This window comes from Heterodontus francisci, chromosome 8 (assembly GCF_036365525.1).
Source record: "Heterodontus francisci isolate sHetFra1 chromosome 8, sHetFra1.hap1, whole genome shotgun sequence".
NCBI classification, from domain to species: Eukaryota; Metazoa; Chordata; class Chondrichthyes; order Heterodontiformes; family Heterodontidae; genus Heterodontus; species Heterodontus francisci.
The window spans coordinates 77438924-77465392 of record NC_090378.1 but is presented as its reverse complement, the minus strand read 5'-3'; the positions used below and the strand labels follow the sequence as shown (position 1 = coordinate 77465392).

Genomic DNA, 26469 nt, shown 5'->3' with positions numbered 1-26469 from the left:
CGTTGTACAAATCGAAGAGGGTCTTACCTCTTCGGCTAATGAACTGCCTCCCTCGAACAACAGTTCTCCCCATCTGTGGATAAAGTCGTACTCTTCGCAACGGTTTTGGCTGAGTGACACTGGTATCTGCCAAAAAGAAAATACAGAGACATTATGTAACAGTGCTGGCATATCAAGAATTATGGCTGCTGTGGTTGGTTATCAAGGCTCCATTACAGACATACCAGGTCAACATTTTCACTGAAATAGTACTTTTTAAAAAATATATATGTAAAAATCTGGTTCATACACTAACTGAAAATTTATTAAGGAATTAGAGGAAAGTAGATGGCACAGTGACCACACATTGATCAGAGGGATAAGATGCCATGACACCTAGTTACCAAGAGTTAGTATGGGGGATCAGGTACTTCACATCAAGCTAATTTTGTACACGTTCTCATGGATGAATTCAAACAGGCTTTGACAGAGGCCTAGGACAACTCACTTTCACTTTCTGAGCAAACGCTAGGAAATGGAGATAAACAAGGACAACACTTCTTAAAAAAAAAACTCTGACACGGGTACAACTGGACTCTTAAAAAATAACTGGCCTTCCCAGGTAGCCTGAAATTATATGCATATCAGCACAGTTCCATTTTTTATAGACTTTACATATACCAGATATGTGTTCCATTACATTTCACAGAACTAAATACTGTCCTCTCATTCATTCGTTAATTCACCGGATTAATGTATCACCACTCAAGGCATACTGCATTATGTGCAAGTACATACTTGCATATTCAGTAAGAAACATATACAAATCCACCAATGCCGTTTTAAATTACATACCTGCTGAACTGGATGGTGGATCTTGGCTAGTGGATGGGAGATCTGCCTCTTCAGATGGCTGGGCAGATTCTTCCTCCTGATGCCCTTCAATTTCCAGCATAACATCAGAACTAAGACTGAACAAATAAGGTATGCTTAGTTTGTCATCTAATCAACTCACGGGGCTGAAGCACTTTTCAATTAAACAAGTCACTGGGAAAAGAATGTAATTGAAAGGGATCAAAAATTAAAAGAAAGCTTTATAAGATTATCAACTGTAAGTTTTATTTTTAAAAAACTCAATACATGGGAGCACCAATAATACTGTGCTACTGAATATTCAGATATTAGTTTTAAACTACATTTGTATATATGGGTACCTATTAATTTCAAAAGTGCCACTATGGAAAGATGCCTGATGCAAGTCATTCACCCCCATAGAGAAAGCAAAAGGAAGCTAAAACAAAATATGCGAGACACATTCCAGGTCACTAGTTTTTCTCCAAACCATCAATTATACAACAGAACAGGCCAAAGATCTAGATAATGATTACAGCCTCTCCTCCTCAGCCAGAGAGATAAGAAAAGCCTTGTACCAATGTAAAACTGAATATACATGATAAATGGAAGAATTAATGGAAAAAAGTACAAGCTCGAGGTGGCGCATTTAACAGCTGCTTGAGTGAAATATAATTTCAAGGTCCTACTGCCATTTCTGCTCTACACCTTTGCTTCTATAGTTCTAAATAGAACTAAACCGTCGCTCATAGAATCATAGAAGGTTTACCACACAGAAAGAGGCCACTTCTCCCATCGTGTCTGTGCCGGCCGAAAAATGAGCCACCCAGCCTAATCTCACCTTCCAGCATTTGGTCCATAGCCCTGGAAGTTACGGCACTTGAGGTGCATATCCAGATACCCTTTAAATGAGTTGAGGGTTTTTGCCTCTACTACCCTTATACGCAGTGAGTTCCAGACCTCCACCACCTTCTGGGTGAAAAAGTTTTTCCTCATCTCCCCTCTAATCTTTCTATCAATCACTTGAAATCTATGCCCCCTAGTCACTGACCTCTCTAAGGTAAATAGGCCCTTCACATCCAGTCTACCAGGCCCCTCAATTTTGTACTTTTCAATTAAATCTCCCCTCAGCCTTCTCTGTTCCTAGGAGAACAATCCCAGCCTATACAATCTTTCCTCACAGCTGCATTTTTTCAGTCCCGGCAACATTCTCCTAAATCTCCTCTGTACCCTCTCTAGTGCAATTAAATCCTTTTGTAATGAGGTGATCAGAACTGCACACAGTGCTCAAGTTGTGGCCTAACCAATGATTTATACAGTTCCAGCATAACCTCCCTACTCTTGTATTCTATACCTTGCTGATAAAGGAAAGAATTCCACATGCCTTCTTAACCACCATATCAACCTGTCGTGTTACCTTCAGAGATCTGTGGACATTCACTTCAAGGTCTCTCACTTCCTCTATACCTCTCCGTATTCTCCCAATAATTATGTATTCCTTTGCCTTGTTTGACCTCCCCAAATGCATCACCTCACACTTCTCCGGGTCCATCAATATCTTCCTGCAGCTTACAGCTATCCTCCTCGCTATCTACCACACGGCCAATTTGTGTGTCGTCTGCAAACATCTTGATCATGCCCCCTACATTTACATCCAAATCATTCATATATACACCCCAAAAAGCAGAGGACCAATACTGAGCCCTATGGAACGCCACTGGAAACAGCCTTCCAGTCGCAAATACACAAGTCAAAAATTACCCTTTGTTTCCTGCCACTGAGTATTTTGTATCCACGTTGCTACATTTTCCTGGATCCCATGGGCTTTTTTTTTTAAAAAACAGTCTGCCATGTGGGACCTGGTCAAAAGCCTTGCAAAAATCCATGTAGATCACATCAACTGCACTACCCTCATCAATCTTCCTGGTTATTTCTTCAAAAGATTCAATCAGGTTAGTCAGACAAGATCATAGAACATAAGAACTAGGAGCAGAAGTAGGCAATTCAGCCCCTCAAGCCCACTCCGCCATTCAATACAATTATGGCTGATCTCATCTCGGCCTCAACTCCACTTTCGTGCCCGTTCTCCATAACCCTTCAACCCTTTACTGATTAAAAATTTGTCTATCTCCTCCTTAAATTTACTCAATGTCCCGGCATCCACCGCACTCTGGGGTAGTGAATTCCACAGACACACGACTCTTTGAGAGAAGTAATTTCACCTCATCTCTGTTTTAAATCTGCTACCCCTTATCCTAAAACTATGACCTCTCGTTCTAGATTGCCCCACAAGAGGAAACATCCTCTCTATGTGTACTTTGTCAATCCCCTTAATCATCTTATATACATCAATTAGATCTCCTCTCATTCTTCTAAACTCCAGAGAGTAAAGGCCTAAACTGCTCAATCTCTCTTCTTAAGACAAATCCCTCATCTCTGGAATCAATCTAGTGAACCTCCTCTGAACTGCCTCCAATGCAACTACATCCCTCCTCAAGTAAGGGGACCAAAACTATACGCAATACTCCAGGTGCTGTCTCACTAATGCCCTTGTACAGTTGCAGTAACACTTTCCTACTTTTACACTCTATTCCTTTAGCAATAAATGCCAAAATTCCATTTGCCTTCCTCAATACCTGCTGCACCTGCATACTAGTTTTCAGCAATTCATGCACAAGGACACCCAGATCCCTCTGCACCGAAGCACTCTGAAGTTTCTCTCCATTTAGATAATAATTTGCCTTTCTATTCTTCCAACCAAAATGGATAACCTCACACTTTATCCACATTTAACTCCATCTGCCAAATTTTGTCCCATTCATCTAACCTATCCATATAGGGCGGCACAGTGGTTAGCACCGCAGCCTCACAGCTCCAGCGACCAGGGTTCAGTTCTGGGTACTGTCTGTGCAGAGTTTTCAAGTTCTCCCTATGACCACGTGGGTTTCCGCCGGGTGCTCCGGTTTCTTCCCACAGCCAAAGACTTGCAGGTTGATAAGTAAATTGGCCATTGTAAATTGCCTAGTGTAGGTAGGTGGTAGGTGAAAGGTGTGGATGTGGTAGGGAATATGGGGTTAATGTAGGATTAGTATAAATGGGTGGTTGGTGGCCGGCACAGACTCGGTGGGCCGAAGGGCCTGTTTCAATATTGTATCTCTAAACAAATAAAATAAAATATCCATTTGTAAATTTCTTATTTCTTTATTAACTTACTATCCCACCTATTTTAGTGTCATCTGCAAATTTGGCTATAGTACCTTCTATCCCTGCATCCAAGTCATTGATATAGACTGTAAATAGTTGGGGCCTGAGGACCGAACCCTGTGGCACCCCACTAGTTACATCTTGTCAACCAGAAAATGACCCATTTATCCTGACTCTCTGTTTTCTGTTGGTTAGCCAATCCTCTATCCAAGCTAATAAATTGCCCCTAACCCCATGTGATCTTACCTTGTGTATTAACCTTTTGTGCGGCATCTTATCAAATGCCTTTTGGAAGTCCAGATATACTACATCTACAGGATCTCAGTTATCCACTTCACTTGTTACATCTTCGAAGAACTCTAGCAAATTAGTCAAACACGATTTACCCTTCATAAAACCATGCTGACTCTGATGGGTTGCATTTTGACTTTCTAAATATCCTGTTATTACTTCCTTAATAATGGATTCTAACAATTTCCCAATGACAAATGTTAAACTAACTGGTCTACAGTTTCCTCTTTTTGCCTCCCTCCTTTTTTGAATAAGGGCATTATATTAGCATTTTTCCAATCCTTTCCCGCATCCAGGGAATTTTGGAATATTATAACCAATGGATCCACTATCTCCGTTGCCACTTCCTTTAAGACCCTAAAATGTAGGCCATCAGGCCCTGGGGACTTGTCTGTCTTCAATCCCATTAGTTTGCTCAGTACTTTTTTCCTAGTGATGATGATTGTTCTAAGTTCTTCCCTTCCTATAACCTCCGCATTACTTGTTACTATTGGGATGGTACTAGTGTCCTCCACCGTGAAAACTGAAGCAAAATACTGATTTTGTGTCTCCGCCATTTCTGTGTTCCCCACCATTAACTCCCCAGTCTCATCCTCCAAGGGACCAACATTCACTTTAGCGACTCTCTTCCCTTTCATATACTTATAGAAGCTTTTGCTATCTGTTTTTATATTTTGCACTAGTTTTCTTTCATAATTTATCTTTTCTCTCATTACTTTTTTAGTAACCCTTTGTTCATCTTTAAAAGTTTCCCAATCTTCCAGCCTGCCACTGGCCTTTGCAATATGGTATGCCTTAGTTTTTGTCTTTATGTTATCCACAACTTCCTTGCTTAACCATGGATGTTATTCCCCCCCTTGACAATCTTTCTTCCTCTCTGGAATATATTTTAGTTGGGAGGAATTGAAGATCTCCTTAAACATCTGCCACTGTTCTTTAACTGTCCTACCTTTTAGTCTTCCTCAAATCTGTCCTCATGCCTATGTAATTACCTTTGTTTAACTCCAGAACGCTAATGTGGGAATCCAGTTTCTTGCCCTCAAACTGAATCTGAAATTCTAGCATGCTATGATCACTCTTCCCTAAAGCATCCTTAACTATGAGATTAATTAATCACACCTCATTACACAATACCAAATCTAGAACAGCCTGCTCCCTGGTTGGTTCCACAACATATTGCTCCAAAAATAATCTCTAATACATTTAATGAAATCTCCCTCAAGGCTCCCCTTGCCAATATGATTAATCCAGTCTATATGCATATTAAAACCCCCCATGATTATTGCCGTACCTTTCTTACAAGCCCCCAGTATTTCCTGGTTTATACTGAGCCCCACTGCGGAACTACTGTTTGGGGACCTATAGATTACTCCCACCAGGGTCTTCTTTCCCTTGCTATTTCTTATTTCTATCCAGACTGATTCTACGTCTTGATCTCCAGTGCCTGCATCATTTCTCACTACAGCACTGATCTCTTCCTTTACTAACAAAGCTACACCACCTCCTTTTCCTTCCTATCCTTCTGAAATACTGAGTACCCTTGGATATTCAATTCCCAAACTTGGTTTCCCTGCAACCACTTGCTTCATGCATTCGGATACAAAGCCTTTAAAATTTGTTCTAGTATCAAACTTCCCTACTCTTGTACGATTCCTTGGTGCAATATGACATTCACACGTTCTGTCCCTACTGTTTACATTCTGGTAACAATCAGCCTCATCACCAACCTGCACTCCTACCTTTTCTTCAAGTACTATATCTCACACCAATTTGTTAATGTTTAAGTTGTTGTGCATTGTTGGATCACATTAATAAGCACAGCACTCATCACCAGGAGCTAACAAGGCTCTGTCCTAATGAAGTGCAACAGAAGTTTGAGGAACAGCACCTCATATTTTCATTAGGTGATCGACAGACAGCCTTCCAGATTCAACATTGTGTTCAACAATTTCAGACCATAACCAGTTTCCATTTTAGGTAAACAGCTTTTGGTAATAATTCTGTTATTTCCACTCACACCTCCTCTAGACGCATATTTTGTTTCTGTTCTTGTTGCCATTACCACCGACCTAGGCCTTGCACCATCATCCCTGTCTTCCACCCTATCACAACCTTCCCTCCCTCTTTCCCTGCATCTGTTTGCTTAAAACCTGCTACATCTATTTTTTTCCAGTTCTGATGGAAGATCATCAACATGAAACATTAACTGTTTCTCTTTGCAGATACTGCCTGACCTGCTGAGTATTTCCAGCATTTTCTGTTTATATTTTAGATTTCCAGCATCAGCAGTATCTTGCTATTTTATTAGATTATTAGGGGCTTGGGGAGGGTAGAAATAAGGGGCATAAGCATAAAATCCTTACTACATTAAAGTTGCTATATAGAACAAAGAAAATTACAGCACAGGAACAGGCCCTTCGGCCCTCCAAGCCTGCGCCGATCCAGATCCTCTATCTAAACATGTCGCCTATTTTCTAAGGGTCTGTATCTCTTTGCTTCCTGCCCATTCATGTATCTGTCTAGATACATCTTAAAAGACGCTATTGTGCCCGCGTCTACCACCTCCGCTGGCAACGCGTTCCAGGCACCCACCACCCTCTGCGTAAAGAACTTTCCACGCATATCCCCCCCTAAACTTTTCCCCTCTCACTTTGAACTCGTGACCCCTAGTAAATGAATCCCCCACTCTGGGAAAAAGCTTCTTGCTATCCACCCTGTCTATACCTCTCATGATTTTGTACACCTCAATCAGGTCCCCCCTCAACCTCCGTCTTTCTAATGAAAATAATCCTAATCTGCTCAACCTAAAGTTACTGTGGAAAAGAATAAGATTAGATTTTTAAAAAATACTTTTCACAATGAAGCCTAAAACCAAATTACCAAAACATGTAGTGAGCATGGTTAGCAGACAAGTTCCAGTAAGAGGTAAATTGATTAGCTGGGATGAGAAGGTTTTTAAGAGTGCCAGTCTCCAGCAGATTAACTTAATTTCCTTAGGCAACTGCAAACAAGTTGCCAGTCATTTTCCTCAAATTAACCATAAGCAATTTCCTCTCCCAAAAGATTCTGTGACTGGAGTGTGGGGGTCATTGGCAAAAAAGGCTGCATCATGTGTGGATAGAATGGATTTGATGGTTTTTTTGGCATCCTTATTACATACATTCAGAGTTAACATTCCACATTACTCACCCAACATTACTCATCGTAGTTGATCAATTAAATTTACTAAGATTTTTTCATGTAGAGTCAATTCAGAATTTAGTTAGTATTCTAAATCAATTGAAATTTATATAAAGTATTTGTGATTTCATTTTCTTAAGTGTAACAAAAGGAAAATGAAGCAACTGTAAATGTGAAATAATTTAACATATTTAAATAGTTCCTTAAAAGAAAAAGGACCATAGATTGAAAGGTACTCGTCTTTTTATCTTACCCCTCTTGGTCCGCTCCTTCTACAAACACTTCATCCCCATCATCGCCACCTCCAGACTCAGCAGTGTTGGACAGAGTTCCAGTGGATGTTGTAACCATGGGAACAGATTGAGAAGCATGCTCAGTTATATCTGACTGGGCACCCTCATTGAAAACTGTTACTGCAGGAAAACAAAGTAGCAAAAAGGTTGTTCCCCAAGACAAGCTGAAATCTCAGTATGACACAAATACTAAAAGTTATCAATATCCGATTAGGTCAGCAAGTGACATTATATGCAGATTTGAACTGTAAGGCCTGCAACTCTTCTGTCTGAGCATTATTAAACAGGCGTGGCTCCATATCGCACTTAAGAGTGAAACTCCCAACAGCCAGTTCATACGAAGCATATCCAGTGCTGCAGCTCAGTAAATTATTGCTGAAAATAGAGACATGTTGTTGAAGCTTTTCATCTTGCACTCATCAGGACAATCTGCAAGAATACCAATGTAAGGGAAAACAACTTTATACTGCATGAAAAGAGAGTGCTGATTGGTTGCTAAGTGACCTCTGATTGGTAGAGGCGTTGCCATAGAGAAAGCACCAGATAACTGACGGTTAACTGCCAAGCTTGGTTTGAAATTTAAAACAGGCAGCTTGATTCTGATTGGTCAAGCACTGCCCTGAGGAATAAACCAGTGAATGGCTGTCACTTATTTTGTTTAGCTGAAAAAGGTGCAATGTGTCTACATGTTACTCTGCAAAGAACAGGGCCCTGTGTATTAATATATGTAGCTTCCAGTACACGCAAATGCGCCACACTGCAAGTCCTACTGACAATCTTAAACTGGTTATCAGCATAATTCTTAGCACACTGAGGAATGAGCCTCTTTCCAACTGTCTTCATCTAACCCCATTAACATATCCTTTTTTTTTAAATTAGAACAGCACAAATACCTCAATTTTGCTTCATCTATAATTGGATTACAAAAAAAAAAAGGAAAAATCAAAACTCTGAAAAGACTGCAGAATAAAATGAATAAATACCCAGGGCTCCGTTCTCTGCAGATAGAAAGAACATGTACATACATTGTGCCTGTTTTAGCTAAACAAAGTAAGTGACAGCCATTCACTGGTTCATTCCTCAGGGCAATGCCATGACCAATCGGAGTTAAGCTGCCTGGTTTAAATTTCAAACAAAGCCTGGCAGTTAACTGTCAGTCACCATAAACTGGTATTTTCTCTATGGCAACGCCTCTACCAATCAAGAGTTCATTTACCAACCAATCAGTAGTCTCTTCTCATACAGTATAAAGTTGTTGTTTTCCCTTACACTGGTATTCTTGCAGATTGTCCTGATGAGTGCAAGATGAAAAGCTTCAACAACATGTCTCTATTTTCAGCAATAGTCAAGTTCTGTACTACAGAATGACTATCAGTAAATATTATTGAAAATGTCATTGTATTGTATCTATATTGAAAGCAAATATTTAATTCTTCAATTTCACTTTGACTACTTGCTTTTTCTTAATGTAAACATTGCCAATGCTCATACTACATGCAGGGGCTTCAACCTTGAAATCAGAACACTTATGCAACCACTGAGCACATGAACACAAACCAGTCTCAGGTTCAATAACCAGAACAGTCCAATAACTACTTCTGTACTATACAAATGAAAGCAAGAGGATTTGCAAATTTTTGTAAAGTAATTGTCTTGTTCCAAGGATTCAATGAAAGAAAAATAGGTTATTCAATTTTAAAATGGTAAGGATCAAATATTCAGACTGTTGTTCAATCAGTATTATGCGAACATGCAATTCTGCAAAACTTCAAATGTAATTAACAGTGAGAGCTTAGAATCTATTCTGGCTTGGTCAAGAGATTTTCCAAGTATATGCAGCACAATTGCAAGATGGGCATTTTGCATTACATCAGTTACCACAAAAATAAATTGTTCCAGAAATAGGCCATTTGGCTCAACACATCCATACTGCTGTTCATGTTCCTCATGAGCCTCTTTCCCAACTGTCTTCATTTAACCCCCATTAACATATCCTTTTTTTTTAATTAAAGGAACAGCACACATACCTCAATTTTGCTTCATTTATAATTGGATTACAAAAAAAAGAAAAAAAATCAAACTCTGAAAAGACTGCAGAATAAATGGGTAATGTTATTTTCCCCCAAAACAGTGAACTGTCACATAAAAAATTATTATTTTTTTTTTGTTTTCATAAAGCTTACTGCTAAAATGATGTTGGAGTGTTGGGTGACAAGGCATCCAATGAGATTTTGCTTGGCGGCCGATAGGCTCTCAACATTAAGTTGTAAAATTTGGAGAGCATGCCCTATTGCCATAAAGCTAGAGAGTTGCTCAATGTTGAGACTAGTGCTTCTGGGATGACTGGTGACATGGGGGCTCTTTGAGTCCTTTAATTTTCTCCTGGAATTCAGTCTGCTGGTAGGATCATTTACAAACATACGAATTAGGAACTGGAGTAGGCCACTCAGCCCTTCAAGTCTGCTCTGCCATTCAACAAGATCATGGCTGATCTGATTGTAACGTCAACTCCACATTCCCACCTACCCCCAATAATCTTGCACACCCTTGCTTATCAAGAATCTATCTACCTCTGTCTTAAAAACATTCAAAGACTCTGCTTCCACTACCTTTTGAGGAAGAGAGTTCCAAAGACACTCACACCTCTGAGAAAAAATTTCTCATCTGTCTTAAATGGGCGACCCCTTATTTTAAATAGTGATCCTTAATTCTAGATTCTCCCACAAGGGGAAACATCCTTTCCACGTCCACCCTGTCAAGACCCCTTATAATCTTATATGTTTCAATCAAGTTGCCTCTATAAACTCCAGCGGATACAAGCCTTGCCTGTCCAACCCGCCCATTCCAGGTATTAGTCTAGTAAACCTTATCTGAACTGCTTCCAACGCATTTAAATCTTTCCTTAAATAAGGAGACCAATACTGTACACAGTACTCCAGATATGGTCTTACCAATGCCCTGTATAACTGAAGCATAACCTTCCTACTTTTGTACTCAATTCCCTTCGCAATAAACCATAACATTCTTAATTACGTGCTGTACCCGCATACTAACCTTTTGCGTTTCATGCACTAGGACACACAGATCCCTCTGCATCTCAGAGCTCTGCAATCTCTCACCTTTTAAATAATATGCTTCTTTTTTATCCTTCCCACCAAAATGGACAATTCCACATTTTCCCACTTTTGCCAGATCTTTGCCCATTCACCCAGCCTATCTACATCCCTTTGTAGCCTCCTTATGTCCTCTTCATGACTTACTTTCCTACCTATCTTTGGGTCATCAGCAAATTTAGCAACCATACCTTCGGTCCCTTCACCTAAGCGATTTATATAAATTGTAAAAAGTCGAGGCCCCAGCACTGATCCCTGCGGCACACCACTCATTACATCTTGCTAACCAGAAAATGATCCATTTATGCCTACTCTCGGTTTCCTGTTAGCTAGCCAATCTTCTATCCATGTCAATATGTTACCCCCTACGCCATGAGCTTTTATTTTCTACAATAACCTTTGATGTGGCACCTTATCAAATGCCTTCTGGAAATTTAAGTACAGTACATCCACCAGTTTCCCTTTATCCACAGCACATGTTACTTCTTCAAAGAACTCCAATAAATTGGTTAAACATGATTCTCCTTTCACGAAACCATGTTGACTCTGCCTGATTACCTTGAATTTTTCCAAGTGCTTTGCTATAACGTCTTTAATAATAGCTAACATTTTCCCTATGACAGATGTTGAGCTAACTGGCCTGTATTTTCCTGCTTTCTGTCTCCCTCTTTTGTTGAATAAGGGAGTTACATTGGTAATTTTCTAATCTAATGGAACCTTCCCGGAATCTAGGGAATTTTGGAAAATTAAAACCAACGCATCAACTATCTCACTAGCCGCTTCTTTTAAGACCCGAGGATGAAGTCCATCAGGACACGGGGCTTGTGATCCCACAGTTCCAACAATGTGCTCAGTCCCACTTCCCCGGTGATTGTAATTTTCTTGAGTTCCTCCCTCCCTTCCATTTTCTGATTTACAGCTATTTCTGGGATGTTACTTGTATCCTCTATGGTGAAGACTGATGCAAAATACTTGTTCAATTCATCTGACATCTCCTTATTTTCCTTTATTAATTCCCCAGACTCACCTTCTATAGAACCAACACTCACTGTTAACTCTTCTTTTTCAATATCTATAGAAACTTTTACTATCTGTTTTTATATTTCTAGCTAGCTTTCTCTCGTACTCTAATTTGTCCCTCTTCATTAATCTTTTAGTCATTCTTTGCAGCTTTGTATACTCTGCCCATACTTCTGACCTGCCACCCATCTTTGCGCAATTGTATGCCTTTTCTTTAAGTTTGATACTATCTTTAACTTTTTTAGTTAACCCAGATGGTGGGTCCTCCCCTTGGAATTTTTCTTTCGCGTTGCAATGTATCTATTCTGTGTATTCTGAAGTATCCCCTTAAATGTCTGCCACTGTACCTCTACTGACCTATCCTTTAACCTACTCTGCCAGTTCACTTTTGCCAGCTCTGCTTTCATGCCCTCTTTACTGCCCTTATTTAAGTTTAAAATACTAGTCTTAGACCCACTCTTCTCTCCCTTAAACTGAATATAAAATTCAATATTAAGATCACTGTGCCTTCGACGCTTCCACTATGAGGTCATTAATTACTCCTATCTCGTTGCACAATACCAGGTCTAGTATAGCCTGCTCTGTGGTTGGCTCCAGAACGCGCTGTTCTGAGAAACTATCCCAAAAGCATTCTATGAACTCATCAAGGCTATGTTTGCCCATTGGATTTTTTCCAGTCTATATGTACATTAAAATCCCGCACGATTATCGCTGTACCATTCTGACAAGCTGCCATTATTTCTCCTTTATACCATCCTACCATGTGGTTACTGTTATGGGGCCTGCACACCACTCCCACAAGTAACTTCCTGTCTTAATCATTTCGCATCTGGACCCAAACCGCTTTTACATCCTGGTTTCCTGAACTTGGGTCATCCCTCTCTATTGTGCTAATACCATCATTAGTTAACAGAACCACCCCTCCACCTTTTCCTTGCTTCCTGTCTTTCCTAAATCTCATGTACTCTTCAATATCCAGGTCCCAATCTATGTCAGCCTGCAGCCATGTCTCTGTAATGGCTATCAAATCATGCTTATTTATTTCTATTTGTGCTATCGGTTCATCTGTTTTGTTTCGAATGCTACGTGCATTCAGATACAGAGCCTTTAATTTTGTGTCCTTCTATTTTTGTTACCTCTAGCCTTGTCTGCTGATTTACTCTTAGATTTGTACTCATTGTCCCTTCCTGTCACGGTCTGTTTATCTTTTCCCATATTAATAATACCTTTCTCTCTCGCCTCATCTCTACCCTTTGATTTACCACATCTTCCCAAATTTGATCCCTTGCCCCCATTATTTAGTTTAATACCCTCTCCGCTTCCCTAGTTATGCGGCTCGCTAGAACACTGGTCCCAGAACGGTTCAGGTCCCAATGGTAGAGCTCCCACTTTCCCTAGTACTGGGGCCAGTGGTCCAACAACCAGAACTCACTGCTACCACACCAGTCTTTGAGCCACGCATTCATTTCTCTAATTGTATTTGCCCTACTCCAATTTACACACAGCTCAGGTAATAATCCAGAGATTATTACCTTTGAGGTTCTGATTCTTAATTTGGTGCCCAGCTCCTCATACTGACTATGAAGAACTTCTTTCCTTGTCCTGCCTATGTCATTGGTACCTACATGGACCACGACGACTGGATCCTCCCCCTCCCACTGTACGTTCCTCTCCAGCCCTGAGTAGATGTCCCGAACCCTGGTATCGGGCAGGCAACACAGCCTTCTGGACTCTCGCTCTTTGCTGCAAGAACAGTGTCAATCCCCTCACTATACTGTCCCCTACTACCACTACATTCCTTTTTGCTCCCCTCACTTGAACAGCTTCCTGTACCATGGTGTGTTGGTCAGTCTGCTCATCCACACTACAACCCTTGCTCTTGTCCATACAAGCTGCAAGAACTTCTAACTTGTTGCTCAATTGCAAGGGCTGAGGCTCCTCCACTCCCACCTTCTTGATCCCCTTACCTGACTGACTTGCAGTCACACCCTCCTGTCCCTGATCACTGACCAAAACAGACCCTATCCTGAGGGGTGTGACTGCCTTCTGGAACAAAGTGTCCAGGTAACTTTCCACCTCGCTGATGCATCACAGAGTCTGCAGCTCGACCTCCAGCTCAATGACTCTGAGCCGAAGCTCCTCAAGCTGCAGACACTTAATACAGACGTGGTTGCCTTGGATTACCGTGGCATCCAGGAGCTCCCACATACTGCAGCCATCACCTGTCCTGCCATCTTTATTGTGTTAATTCAATTAAATTTATTTTTTCTCAACTTATAGTTTCCCCTCCTTACCGAACTCCCTCACTTAGCCAACTCCCTTCTTCATACTCAGTGCCCACCAGCAGCACTCCGCGCAATCATTTGTTTCCCCAGGGGTGCCTGGGTACTGACAAGGGGCACGGTGTGAAAGCTGATCCTTTGTCAAGCCAGGGCCCCTGCACAGCCAACCTCCACCGCTGGGATTTCAGTACAAACCCCTTATGCATTTGTTCGGAGACACAAACAATGCTGCACATTATCGAGGAGTGTCCCCTCTACAGACTAAGTGGCGGACTAATCACCTTAAATTCAGCAAATGAAGAGGCTATCACTTGGCTCCGGGAATTTGCATTTGCTAAATAATAAATAATAATAAACTGCTAAAATGTTCGAAAAGGGAGACACATCTGTAACTGTTAAGTTGATCATTCCATTCACAGTACAACAGAACTCTATACAACATGTCTGCATTAACTGTGAACATATTTTATGTTTCAAAACTATGGCAAATATTTTCATTCATGCCTGTCTTGCAGTTGTGCTGCATACACTTGGAAAATCTCTAGACCAAGCCAGATTAGATTCTAAGCATTTCACTGTTAATTACATTTAAAGTTATACAAAATTGCATGTTAGCATTATGCTGATTGAGCAACAGTCCGAATTATTTCACAATTCAAAGATCAGTCATGCAAGCACCGCCTGAATTCAAACTCCTGGCAGAACAGCAGTGTTGAATAACTTGCATTTGTATAGCACTTTTAACAGTGAAATGTCCCAAGGCACTTCATAGTAGTGTTAACAGACAAAATTTTACACCAAGCCACAGAAATATTAGGACAAATGAGCAAAATCTTGGTTAAATAGATAGGTTTTAAGGATCATCTTAAAAAAAGGAGGGGGGGGGGGGGGGGGGTAGAGCGGTTTAGGGAGGGAATTCCATAAATTCCATAGGTGAGGGCCTAGACAGCTGAAGGCACAGCCACCAATGGTCTGGTGAAAAAAGTGGGGAGAGTTGGAGGAACACAGAGCTTTAGTGATATAGAGGTAAAGCCACGGAGGGGGATTTGACTAAGAGGATGAGAGCTGAAAACCAACGTAGGTCAGCACAAATGGGCGTGATGGGTGAACAGGACCTGTTATGATTTAGGACACAGGCAGAGTTCTAGGTGAGCTCAAGATTATGCAAAGCAGATGATGAAAGGCTGGCTAGGAAAGCATCAGAATAAGAGTCTAAAGGTAAAAAAGGCATGGATAAGGGCTTCATCAGTAAATGGCCTGTGATGGGATGATGTTAGAGGTGGAAGTAGGCAGTATTTAAGATGGAGGGAATATGGTGTCAGAAGTTCAGCTCAGGGTCGGATAGGATCCTGAAGATGCAAGCAGTCTGGTTCAGCCCGAGACAGTCAAACGGGACGGGATGAGTGGCTGAGCAAATGAATTTGCAGTTGGGAGTGCAGACAAAAGCTTTGGTCTTCCCAATGTCGAACTGAATGACATTTTAGCTCGTCTGGGACTGGATGTTGGACAAGCACTCTGACAACAGAGGGAGCAGAGGGGTTGAGAGAGATGATGGTAAAGTGTCATCAGTGTACATGTTGCTCTGGATTTTGCTGTATAACTAACAGTGAGGTGAGACACGCTCACTGTTAAAGTGTAAATCGGGCAGCAACTACCTGTGACCACATATGCACAGTCCAACATGGAAACGAAATTGCTGTCTGAGGTGCCCTGTTCCTCCAGAAGCTATGATATACTGGTATCTTGCCAAGAGACTCAGCAGTGAAATATATATAATGCCAAAGACTTGCAGGTTGATAGGTAAATTGGCCATTAGAAATTGCCCCTAGTATAGGTAGGTGGTAGGGAAATATATAGGGATAGGTGGGGATGTGATAGGAATATGGGATTAGTGTAGGATTAGTGTAAACGGGTGGTTGATGGTCGGCACAGACTCGGTGGGCCGAAGGGCCTGTTTCAGTGCTGTATCTCTAAAACTAAAACTAAATATGGAACAGCACAAAGTTGCTGTCTTTAACTGAAACAAATCCACTAAACACACCTGAAAGTTAAGGCTTGTCCATCTTTATTGTGTTAATTCAATTAAATTTATTTTTTCTTATTTCAGTGTAAGGAAATTTGTAATGTTGTGATAATTACCACCAAACAACCGCCCTGTCACTGAAAACTAATTTACAACTGTGGAGTTTTATTCCTTCAGATTTTAATTACTGTAGGAGATTTAAACAAAAAAAACTCTCCTCCCCCCTCCTCCATTTCATTTATATTTCTCTCTCTCTATTTTGTCATTTTTACCTGGTTTAATATTGAACTTTGTGGTTTAAACTCTGCACTGCTCATTAATGATTCTTTAATCTGATTGGTTAAGCAAATACACAGTTGCTTACCCTAATCATAGGTCCCAGATGCTCTGTAGAGGGCCGCATGCCAAAATGACTAACTGCAGTAAGTTCCAGTGCAAAATCCAACAGAAAGTTTAAGAGCAAGTGTAATTAATGACCAGTGCCATTTGTTCGCCACAAGACAAAATCCAGCCCATTGTGTTTTGGGATAATGTCACCATGGGCAACATGTAAATGAGAAAGAGGAGCGGACACAAGATAGATCCAGCATTTTAAAGATATATTACAGCCAATGATGCCACATAATGCAACTCTAAATAACAAATAAGAAACATATGCATGACCCTTGTTATGCAGATCTTCCTTCATAGAGGTTAATTTTGAAAATTTAGAAGGTTAAATAATACAATTTCACATGGCAAGATAGCAATTCCTGTGTCCCAGAATCCTACTACAAAGATTAACTGCCCAAAATTGTGCAGTATGGTCAAAAGAACCAAGAGAAGCTCATCCTTTTAAGTATTAGCGTAATAGCACCATCACATTACGGCCACTCTCCCAGAAGTGCAGTTGCTCTTCTCCCCATTAAAGCAAATCCTTACCCGGTGCATGAACTTGCAGCGGTGTAGTAGGTACACTGCGGCCTCCAGATTCATCTTCATGAACGGCAGCAAGGTAAATGGGAGTTTCATACATTCCTAGCCCTACAGAGACATGGAGAGGAGTTACTCGAACAAAATCCAGAAATAAATCAGAATACGATGCCCTACAAATCACCCGCCCTCAAGCAATAAGGCAGTGAGCGAGCCCGAATTATTTCATACCCAAGCTGCATTGTTTCCTTCATGTTGTTAAAGAGCCAGCGAACAGCAGCATCTTCAAACACATCCTTTTTATTTTAGAAAAACCTCTTACAACATTTCATTTCTGAAGTAAACATTTTACTTAGGTGTTCTCTAATGAGTGATATCACGTGCTGTTCGATGTTAAATGCCACCACTGCTACAGTACAGCAATATGGGGCAAGTAGACCCAGTTGCTACTGCATTCATTTGATTAACAACAGTTTTCAGGGTCAATTTTGTGACATGCAAGGCTTCAGTCTAGTACAGCATACCAGTCAAAGACTCACACACAAAAGAATGATCAATAAGAAAATTACTAGTCTATAAAAGGGCAGTTTCTAAATACCGATTATGACCAGCTTGTTCCCCATGAAATATACTAAAAACAACTGTATCATAGTTATCGATACTCAATGATTTACCCAGTACAAATGGAAAGACTGAATAATACATCAAATGCCAGTGAAATTTACTCCCATTTATCTCGTGTATTTTCTCCCCTTGAGCATAAATTGCTGCAGCTTTAACTTAACATTTTGAAATCCTTGTAAAAGCATTATTACCTCCTTGTGATGCCAGCTGTCCAAGGTCTGATTGACTTGAACTAGTCTGAGACATATCTTCGGGGGGTCCAAACCTGAACCGAGGGACTCCAGTAACCTGGGGAGAACTAACCAGAGCTTCCAACGTGAATTTATATTCAAGTCATGCAGAGAACTGTACAAAACTATAGAATCATAGAAAGATTAAGGCACAGAAAGAGGCCACTTGGCCCATTGTGTCTGTGCTGGCCGAAAAATGATCCACCCATTCTAATCTCACCTTCCAGCATTTGGTCCGTAGCCCTGCAGCTTACAGCACTGGAGCTGCATATCCGGATTTCTTTTGAATGAGTTGAGGGTTTCTGCCTCAACCATCCTTACAGGCAGTGAGTTCCAGACCCCCACCACCCTCTGGGTGAAAAAAACTTTTCCTCATCTCCCCTCTAATCTTTCTACCAATCACTTTAAATCTATGCCCCCTAGTCACTGACCTCTCTGCTAAGGTAAATAGGCCCTTCAATCTATCCAGGGCCCTCAAAATTTTGTATATTTCAATCAGATCGCCCCCCAGCCTATCCATTCTTTCCTCATTGCTGCATTTTTCCAGTCCCGGCAACATCCTCATAAATCTCCTCTGTACCCTCTCTAATGAAATTACATCTTTTCTGTAATGAGGTGACCAGAATTGCACACTGTACTCAAGTGGTGACCTAACCAATGATTTATACAGTTCCAGCATAACCTCCCTGCTCTTATATTCCATACCTCGGCTAATAAAGGAAAGGATTCCATATGCCTTCTTAACCACCTTATGAACCTGTCATGTTACCTCCAGAGTTCTTTGGACATTCACACCAAGGTCCCTTACTTCCTTTACACTTCAGTATTTTCCCATTAATCGTGTATTCCTTTGCCTGATCTGCCCTCCCCAAATGCATCACCTCACACTTCTCTGGGTTAAATTCCATTTGCCACTTTTCTGCCTATCTGACCAGACCATCAATATCTTCCTGCAGCCTACAGCTATTCTCCTCACTATCTACCACATGGCTAATCTTTGTGTCGTCCGCAGACTTCTTGATCATGCCCCCTACATTTATCTCCAAATCGTTAAAATAAACTACAGAAAGCAGGGGACCCAGTACTGAGGAATGCCACTGGAAACAGTCCTCTAGTTGCTAAAACAGCCATCAAAGAAATACCCTTTGTTTCCACCTTGTTGCATTTCCCTGGATTCCATGGGATTTTTTTTTTTTTTTAAACCAGCCTGCCATGTGGGACCTTGTCAAAAGCCTTGCTAAAATCCATCTAGATCACATCAACTGCACTATCCTCATCTATCTTCCTGGTTACTTCTTCAAAAAATTCGATCAAGTTGGTCAAACAAGATCTTCCCTTACCAAATCCATGCTGACTATTCTTGATTAATCTGTGCCTAAGTGACAGTTTATCCTGTCTTTCAGAATAGATTCCAATAATTTGCTCACTATTGAGGTTAGACTGACTGGCCTGTAATTATTCGATATATATATTTTGCTCCCTTTTTAAACAGAAGTACAACGACAGCAATTGTCCAATCCTCCAGTGAGAACTGGAAAATGATGGTCAGACACTCGGCTATTTCCTCTCTTGCTTCTTTTAACAGCAAGGATACATTTCATCTGGCCCTGGTGATTTATCAACTTTCAAGGATGTTAATCCCAATAATACTTCCTCTTTCCCTATGTTTATCACATCCAAAACTTCACACTCCTCCTCAACTACAACATCTGCATCGTCCCCCTCTTTTGTGAAGACAGACGCAAAGTATTCATTAAGAACCATACCAATATCTTCCGCTCCTACACATAGGTTACCTTTTTGGTCTTTTATGGGCCCTATTCTCCCCCGAGTTATCCTCTTACTCTTAAAGTAAAGTATTGATAAAACATCTTTGGGTTCACTTTGATTTTGCTTGCCAATATTCTTTCATGCCCTCTCTTTGCTTTCCTAATTTCTTTTTTGATTTCACCCCTCCATTTTCTATACTCCTCTCAGCTTTCTGCAGTCTTGAGTTCTCGGAGTTGGACATAAGTTTTCTTTTTCTGCCTTATCTTACCCTGTAGGCTCCTTGACATCCATGGGGCTCTAGATTTGGCCGCCTCACCCTTTTTCTTTGTGGGAACATGTTTACCCTGAACCCCTTGAATCGCCCCTGACACTGATTTACCTTCAAGTAGCTGTTTCCAGTCTATTTTCAATAAATCACTCCTCAGTTTGGTAAAATTGGCCTTGCCCCAATTGAGAACTCTAACTCCTGTTCCATCTCTGTCCTTTACCATAAGTATGTTAAAACTGACTGAATTATGATCACTACCACCAAAATGCTCTCCCGCTGTCACTCCTTCTACCTGCTTAGCTTCATTTCCTAAAACTAAGTCTAAGACTGTGCCCTCTCTTGTTGGCCTTGCTACATACTGGGCAAAAAAGTTCTCCTGAATGTACCTCAAGAATTCTGCTCCCTCAATTCCTTTTCACTAAAACTATCTCAGTCAATACTGCAGTAGTTAAAATCCCCTATTACTGTCCTATTGTTCTTGCACTTCTTAGAGATTTCCCTACATATCTGCTTTTCTATCTCCCTCTGACTGTTTGGGGGTCTATAGTACACTCCCAGCAGTGTGATTGCCCCTTTTTTGTTCCTAAGCTCAATCCATATGGCCTCATTTGATGAACTTTCCAACATATCATCCCTCCTCACAGCTGTAATAGTTTCCTTGACCAAAATTGCCACTCCCCCTCCTTTCTTATCCCCCTATCACGTCTGAAAACCCTGTAACCAGGAACATTGAGCTGCCATTCCTGCCCCTCCTTAAGCCATGCTATGCCTGCTACCTAAAGCTCCCATGCACTTGGTAATGTATTTATATCGTACTACTGAATAGCTTATGCTACCACCTGTTACTTAACACACAAATGCAAAAGAAATACATTAAGAAAAGTATCAGCTTCCCTGACACTCATTTCAAGTTGAAGAAAATTCAGAAAAGGTCATTTAGAATTTCTGGTATTTGGCACCTCTAATTTCAAAATACTATTTGACCAACTTCAATACAAATTCAGAACTTTGTTTCTACCAAATGCAAAAAGGCAGAGCGTTTAACCTAAGAATTTTACTTGTAATCTTACTATGCAGTAACAGCCTCTTGCTGCTGAGTGCATTTTAGAGTTACAAGCATCCAATTTCAAAATTTCAGTATTACCTACAAGTAATATTGCCCACAGGCAAAAGAAAATCCAATTTGAAACTCAACATGTCTTTGTTTTGATAGTTTATCAACCACTGTACATCCTATCAGATACAATCCGAAAATCGACTTACTGAATGGCTTCTGCAAACCCATCTGATCGGTGGGGCACGACAAGAGTTGGTGTACTTGGCACCATCCTGTCATCTTCATCAAAGAAGTGCTGCTGCTAAATAAAGACAAGACAGGTCAGAGGACATCATAGTATGGACAAAAAACAAAAGATAAATGATTGCGATTTAAACTCATCACATCATTTGATCAGGAACGGAGAGATATTTGACAAAACTGCATTTCGTATCACAAAATGTTAAATTAAAAATATCAGAATCTCAAAGTTAGTGTTGCTAAAATGAAATAGTGCTAAGCAAAATAACATTCCTATATATTTAAAAAAAAATTAGCTGTCTGTATGGATGAGAATAAAGACTGCAGTGAGGATGGACAAACTGACCATGGCACCATAGTACAGGGGAGCATCCAAATGGGGTAAGTAAAAAACAAAGGGGTCCTGGTAAGGGACAACATAGTCAGGGAAACAGATGCTGTTGTCTGCAGTCTTGACCGTGAGTTCCGAAAGTTGCGCTGCCTGATCACTGCCAAGGTTAAGGATATCTCATCATGGCTGGAGAAGGAGTTGCAGTGAGAATGTAAGAGGCACCAACATAGACAGAACTAAGCATAAGGTTCTGGAGAGGAAGCTTGAGGAACGAGGTTCTAAATTAATAAGCAGAATCTCTAGGGCAATAATCGCTGGACTACTACCCAAGACAAGTGCAAATTAGCATAAGGTCAAGCAAATCAGGGAGTTAAATACATGACTCAGTGGTGTGGGAGGAAGGGATTTTGGTTCATGAGGCACTGGCACCAGTCCTGGGGAAAGAGGGAACTGTACTGTTAGGACGAGCTCTACTTGAGTTCCGAAGAAGGGTCACTGACCCAAAACGTTAACTCTGCTTCTCTTTCCACAGATGCTGCCAGACATGCTGAGTGATTCCAGCATTTCTTGTTTTTGTTTCAGATTTCCAGCATCCGCAGTATTTTGCTTTTATCTATTTGAACCAGGCTGGAATAAAACGGTGGTGGGGGATTCAGAAATCTAAAAAGAGAAAAGTCAAGGCAATAAAGCAGTGTAGCAATTTGGGCAAAGATAAGCAGAGTGTGAGCAGAAAGGGACAGAGTTTAACAGTAATAGTGCATCAACAAATAAAGGTCAAAGAAGGGAATAATGGTAAAAAAAAATTAAAATTAGAGGCTTTTTATCTGAATGCACAAACCATTTTTATAACGATAGATGAACTAGTGGCACAAATCGAGATAAATGGGTTTAATCTCAACAGCTATTACAGAGATTTGGTTGCAAGGTGACCAAGGTTCGAAATTAAATGTGCCAGGGTACTTGACATTTCAAAAAGAGGGGTAAAATGGAAAAGGACAGGATAGCTCTGTAAATAAAGCATGGTATAGGGACAGTAGTGAGAAAGATCTCAGCTCGCAAGATCAGGAAATAAAATCAGTATGGGTGGAAATAAGGAACAAAGAGCAGAAACACTAGTGAGAGTAGCTTACAAGTCCCCCAATGGTAAATATTACATTGCACAGAATTCTGTCCAAAGAGCTTATAACAAGAGGTAATGCAATAATTGTGGGGGACTTTAATCTCCATATAGATTAGACAAATCAAACTGGCAAAATTAGAATGCATTCGAAACAGCTTCCTAGAACAATACGTCATGGGACCAACCAGGGATAAGGCTATTTTAGATCTTGTACTGTGTAATGAGAGAGTTAATTAGTAATCTCATAGCAATAGATTCTATGGGGCAGAGTGATCATAATACGATAATTTCACATCAAGTTTGAGATTGACATACTTAAATCCGAAACAAGAATCTTAAACATAAATAAACCCAATTACATAGGTATAAGGAGAGAGTTGACCAAGATGGATTGGGAAAATAGATTAAAAAGGTTTAAGGTAGATAAGCAATGACAAACATTTGAAGAAATAATGCAAAATTCTCAACGAACATACATTCCATTGAGTGATCCATCTGAGGCTGACTCCTCTTCTTCTTTGGCCTCCTTGTCTCAAGAGACAATGGGTAAGCGCCTGGAGGTGGTCAGTGGTTTGTGGAGCAGCGCCTGGAGTGGCTATAAAGGCCAATTCTAGAGCGACAGACTCTTCCACAGGTGCTGCAGAAAAATTTGTTTGGCGGGGCTGTTACACAGTTGGCTCTCCCCTTGCGCTTCTGTCTTTTTTCCTGCCAACTGCTAAGACTAAAACTTGCGTGGGATTTGAACCCACAATCTACTGGCTCAGAAGCCAAGAGTGCTACAGACTGAGCCACAGCTGACACATTAGAGGCTGACTAATGAATTAAATTAGAAGAGGCTTATAATGTTGTGACTAACAGTAGTAAGCCTGAGGAATGGGAGTTTTAGAAACCAGCGAAGGTGAACAAAAAAAATTGTCGAAAAGGGAGAAAAATAGAGAGAGTAAACTAGCAAGAAATATAAAAATAGACTGTAAGAGCTTCTATAAGCAGGCAAAAAGGAACAGAGTAGCAAAAGTAAACACTGGTCCCTTAGAGATTGAGATGGGAGAAATTATAATGGGGGAATAAGGAAATGGCAGAGATGTTAAACAAATATTTTGTATTTTGTCTTCATAGTAGAAGAAATAAAAAGCATACAAAAATAGCAGGGAACCAAAGGGATAACGAGAGCAAGGAACTAAATAAATATTAGAGGAAAAGCACTAGAGAAACTAATGGGACTAAAAGCCAATAAATCTCCTGGACCAGATAGCCTCAGTCATAGGGTTTGAAAAGTGGTGGTTGCAGAGATAGTGGATGCATTGGTTGTGATCTAGAATCTAGGAAATTTTGGAGCAATGGTCCCAATGGATTGCAAAGTAGCAAAATGTAACAGTGTTATTCGAGAAAAGAGGGAGAGCGCGAACAGGAACTATAGGCCAGTTAACCTGACATCAGAAAATTGAGAAAATATTAGAATCTATTATTGATGACGTGTAACAAGGCACTTAGAAAATAATAGACAGTCAACATGGTTTTATGAAAATGAAATTGTGTAACAAATGTATTAGTTTTTTGAGGATGTAATTAACAGGGTCGATATAGGGAAACCAGTGAACATAGTATATTTAGATTTTCAAAAGACATTTGACAAGGTGCTACATAACAGAAGATACTGGCTCATGGGGTTGCAGGTAATATATTAGCATGGATAGTGGATTGGTTAACAGACAAAAAGCAGAGAGTAGGGATAAATGCAGCATTTTCAAGTTGGCAGGCTGTAACTAGTGAAGTGCTACAAGGATCTGTGCTGGGGCCTCAGCTATTTACAATCTATATTAATGGCACAAACCAAGAGATCAAGAGTAATGTATCTAAGTCTGCTAACGATACAATAGGTGAGAATATAAGCTGTGAGGACACAAAGAGGCTTCAAAGAGATATAGACAGGCTAAGTGAATGAACAACAAGGTGGCAGACAGAGAAGAATGTGGGGAATTGTGAGGTTAATTCACTTTGGCAGTAAGAATAGAAAAGCAGAATTTTTTTTCAAAAGGCGTGAAACTTACAAATACTAATGTTCAGAGGGACTTGGGTGTACTCTTACAAGGAACACTCTTGTCATGTACTCTTACAAGTTAGCATGCAAGTACAGCAAGAAATTAGCAAGGCAAATTGCATGTTTGCCTTTCTTGCACAGGGGCTGGAGTATGAGTAAGAAGTCTTGCTACAATTGTACAGGACTTTGGGTGAGACCACACCTGGAGTACTATGCGCAGTCTTGGTCTCCTTATTTATGGAAAGATATTCACGTCTTGGAGGTGGTACAGCAAAAGTTTACTAGGTGGATTCCTGGGACGAGCAGGTTGTCCTATGAGATTGAGTAGATGGGACTCATAAATGCTGCAGTCTCAAAGAATGAGAAATCATCTCATTGAAACAGATAAGGTTCTGAAGGGACTGGACAGGGTAAATGCTGAGAGATTGTTTTCCCTGGCTGTAGAGTTTAGAACTAGGGGGAATAGTCTCAGGATAAGTTGTTGATTATTTATGCAGAGATGAGGAGAAATTTCTTCACTCAGAGGGCTGTGGATGCTCAGTTGTTCAGTATATTCAAGGCCGAGACAGATTTTAGGATTCTAGGGGAAAGGGATATGGGGATCTGGCAGGAGAGTGGAATTGAGATCAAAGATCAAACAAAAATCTTAATGAACAGCAAAGCAGGCTCAAAAGGCTATTTGACCTACTCCTGTTTCTATTTGTTATATTCTAGTTTCCAGTTTCATTTTGTGTTACTAAATGAAAACTTTCGTTTAGCTGCCAGTTTGCTGCACCATCACCCAAGACAGAAGATTGTAGGTTAAAGCCCCACTGCAGAAACTGATCACAGTCTAGACTGATAGTTCAATACAAGACTGACTGTGCTGCATTCAGAAGTGCTGTCCTTCAGATGAGATGTTAACAGGGACTTTATTCAAAGAGTAAGAGCTTCTCCCAATGCCATTAAAAACAGTCGAACCAGTCAACTCATGCTTGCTGTGTACAAACTGGCTGATTTGCAATGCCTATCTAAAACAGTGAGTGCATTCCATGTCATTCATTGGATGTGATGTGTTTTGCCATGTAATTAGGTCAGTGGTTCTCAAACTGGGGTCCACAGACCCCTGGGGGTCTGTAAAGATGTTCCAGCGGATCCGCAAAATAATCTCCCTAGTGCACAAGAGAAAAACACAAGGGGAAACAGGGAAAGGAGAAAAAAGGGCAAGCCGCCCACTTTGTATAAATTAAAAGGAACTAGTATTAATCCCGTATGCGTAGCTGAAAAGGTGCCCACTCCTAAAGCTCACAAATACTTTGCCTTCTTTACAGCGATGGGCACCTCGGCTGCCATGACTTTCAGCAGTGAGTCTTGCATTTACTTTTGGTGGGAGGGAGAGGAGGTGGCAGGCCAGTTACTGCTGTGGTACTAGGGTGCATTTAATTTAGACTCAGGCAGTGAGCAAGTGCCATTATAAAGCTAGTTGGCCTGCTGAGCATTTCCAGCACGTTCCGTTTATATTACACTTGTAATTGTGGAAAAGCTGTCTTTGTCTTACTTGAGTCTTCCGCCATGTTGTAATAATGTAAATTCCTTGCATCACTGAGAAACTGGGTTGGGTTTTCACACTAAAATATTCCCGAAAATGTCAGATTTAAGTGAG

General features: G+C 40.6%; 1 protein-coding gene across 6 annotated transcripts in view; it reads right to left on the bottom strand.

The window, feature by feature from the left end:
- The window catches only part of tprb (translocated promoter region b, nuclear basket protein), a 143769-nt gene that overhangs the window by 1269 nt on the left and 116031 nt on the right, over positions 1–26469 (bottom strand). For 4 of the 6 annotated variants that reach the window (XM_068037407.1, XM_068037408.1, XM_068037410.1 and 1 more), the window contains 6 exons: positions 21305–21399; positions 17965–18071; positions 17159–17260; positions 7760–7919; positions 835–950; positions 28–126 (listed from right to left, as the gene is read on the bottom strand). In XM_068037407.1, coding sequence (XP_067893508.1) covers positions 28–126; positions 835–950; positions 7760–7919; positions 17159–17260; positions 17965–18071; positions 21305–21399 — 679 coding nt within the window. The remainder of the gene's footprint in view (positions 1–27; positions 127–834; positions 951–7759; positions 7920–17158; positions 17261–17964; positions 18072–21304; positions 21400–26469) is intronic. The other 2 variants (XM_068037409.1, XM_068037413.1) reach the window with 1 other exon arrangement.